This window comes from Lupinus angustifolius, unplaced genomic scaffold (genome assembly GCF_001865875.1).
Source record: "Lupinus angustifolius cultivar Tanjil unplaced genomic scaffold, LupAngTanjil_v1.0 Scaffold_157_95, whole genome shotgun sequence".
Classification (NCBI taxonomy): Eukaryota; Viridiplantae; Streptophyta; class Magnoliopsida; order Fabales; family Fabaceae; genus Lupinus; species Lupinus angustifolius.
The window spans coordinates 71,323-74,013 of record NW_017726171.1 but is presented as its reverse complement, the minus strand read 5'-3'; the positions used below and the strand labels follow the sequence as shown (position 1 = coordinate 74,013).

At 35.2% G+C, this 2,691-nt stretch overlaps 1 protein-coding gene across 1 annotated transcript; it reads left to right on the top strand.

The window, feature by feature from the left end:
• Positions 1-536: 536 nt before the first annotated feature.
• On the top strand, positions 537-869 carry LOC109340318 (uncharacterized mitochondrial protein AtMg00820-like). Its single transcript, XM_019577981.1, has one exon. It carries the CDS (start codon positions 537-539, stop codon positions 867-869), a length of 333 nt encoding a protein of 110 aa, XP_019433526.1.
• Positions 870-2,691: the final 1,822 nt, after the last annotated feature.

Genomic DNA, 2,691 nt, shown 5'->3' with positions numbered 1-2,691 from the left:
ATGTCTACCTCAACCTATAGGGTGAAGCAGTCACAACAATTACCTATGTTCTCAACATATGTTCAATACAAAGTCTCAACCACATGGTTCCCGAGGAGGTATGGACAAGAAAAAGACCATCAATGAAGCATCTAAAGGTGTTTGGTTCAATATGCGATAGGCATATACTAGACCAGACAAGAAGGAAGCTAAATGATAAGAGTGAGTTACTGGTCTTTGTTGGCTACAACCCAACAAGATCATACAAACTTCTCAACCCTCTAACAAAATAGATAGTTTTCATCTGAGATGTTAAGTTTGATGAGATAAGTTCATGGAAGGTTCTTCTCAAAAAAATTGAACACAAGGAACTAGTGGCTCTAGTTTCTATAGAATAAGATAAGGAGAGCATACAGACAAAAAATTCATCCTCAAGATAAGAAATTGTGGAACCTAGACCTACAAGGACAAGGAACAAACTAGCAAGACTTAGTGAATTTGAGATGCTTGCAAATAATGCAATCACATAAGAAGGTGACTTAATTCATTTTGCACTCATGGCTGAGGCTAAACCAATAACTTTCAATCAAGCAATCAAAAAATATGTTTGGGTCAGTGCAATGGAAGAAGAGATCAAGTCCATTGAGAAAAATAACACAAGGGAATTGGCTTATCTACCAGCAGATAAGACTCCAATTGTAGTGAAGTGGGTATATAAGGTCAAATTCAGACTTGATGGAAGCATCTCCAAACACAAAGCCAAGTTAGTGGCAAAGGGTTACATGCAAAGAGAAGGTTATGATTACTCAGAGGTGTTTGCACCCGTTGCCAGGTTTGAAACTGTGAGGCTGATTGTTGCCTTATCAAGCAGGAATAATTGGAAGTTGTGAAAGCTTGATGTCAAGAGTGCTTTCCTGAATGGGCCTCTTGAAGAGGTAGTATACATCACACAACCTCCTGGATTTGAGATAGCAGGGGATGAAATCAAAGTATTAAGACTAAGAAAAGCACTAAAATAGGCTCCTAGAGCCTGGAACAAGAGAATTGATTCCTTCTTGATATCAATTGGTTTCACCAAGTGCATAGTAGAACATGGAGTCTATGTGAGCATGCCAACAACAAATGAAGTGATTTTACTCTGCCTCTATGTGGATGATCTAGTCATAACAAGGAGTTGTGAGGATGAAATCCTGAAGTTGAAGGGAAAACTTAAGTCTGAGTTTGAAATGACAGACTTAGGTGAATTGGCTTACTTTTTGGAAATTGAGTTTTTAAAAATAGACAAGGGGATCATTATTCATCAAAAGAGATATATCATAGAAGTTCTAGAGAGGTTTAAAATGCGGAATTGTAATCCTGTGATGGTACTAGTTGAAGACAATGCGAAATCAGATCACTTACCAACTCAGAAATCATTAAATGCAAAACTCTTCAGACAAATGGTAGTTGCCTAAGGTTTGTGTATCATAGCAGACCTGAATTAGCCTATGGTGCAAGAGTTATAAGTAGACACCTGGCCAACCCCAACCGATCACACAGGACAGCAGCCAAGAGAATCTTGAGGTACTTAAAGGACCCTTAACTGTGACATTATGTTTCCTAATCAGAAAAAGGAGAATGAACTACAACTTGTTGGATACTCAGATTTTGATTAGTGTGGAGACAAGGAGGATAGAAGGATCACATCAAGATACACCTTCTTTATTTCTGGTGCTCCAATCTCATGGAGTTCCAAGAAGCAAGAAATAGTGGCACTCTCCACATGTGAGGCTGAATACATTGCAGCCTGCAATGCTGCTTGTCAAGGCTTATGGTTAACATCTTTAATGGCGGAGTTGAAGTGTGAAGAAGACATGAAGATTGAATTGAGAGTTGACAACAAATAAACCATTAACTTAGCAAAGAATCTAGTTAGTCATGGAAGAAGTAAACACATTGAGACTAAATATCATTTCTTGAGAGATCAAATTGGCAAAAGGAAGGTTGAGTTAGTTCATTACAAAACAAAAATTCAGATAGCGGATGCTATGACTAAGCTATTAAAGGTAGATAGGTTAGAGAAGATGAGAGAAATGCTAGGATTGATCAAGTTCCAATAAAACATGTTTTTGGTTTTTTAAAGAGTGTATTGTCTTTACATTGTTGCCTCTTTGTTTTGTATTGATTTGTTGCTGTAAAATTCCTTTTGGATTAAGGAAGGATGTTAGGAATTAAGTAATTCAAAAGGATTAGTTAGTAGTTGTTATAGTTGGAAAGTAGTTATGATTGTTATTCTAAGTATAACAAGTGCATAAATGTATGAGTGGATAGTGCATTTCAATACAAGAATATCATACACACAATCATCTCATCTATTTTCACATATTCTTATTTGATCATAAAATTGGTCTCTACATATAGATATTGTCACATTAATAATAGGCTAATAAAGAAATTACTATCATTATACTTACACCAATAGCAACACACCGATGCATGTTAGCTAGCATCGAAACTGTCATTAAAATGCGAACTAATTAAGAACAAGAGGATTAATAAATTTCAAATTTATAAGGGCAATGCAATAATATTAGTTTATAAAAAAATAAATTATAAAGATTTGATAATCGAGATTAAAATAAAATGGACGTGTGATAATTTTTCACTATTAGTAATTTAACATTATCTTTTTACTGAACTAATTTTAGCAATAATTAAAGTTTAAGGGGTAAT

Coding starts and splice junctions, on each gene's coding strand:
- LOC109340318 (XM_019577981.1), top strand. CDS start 537: ATGGCTGAGGCTAAACCAATAACTTTCAATCAAGCAATCAAAAAATAT.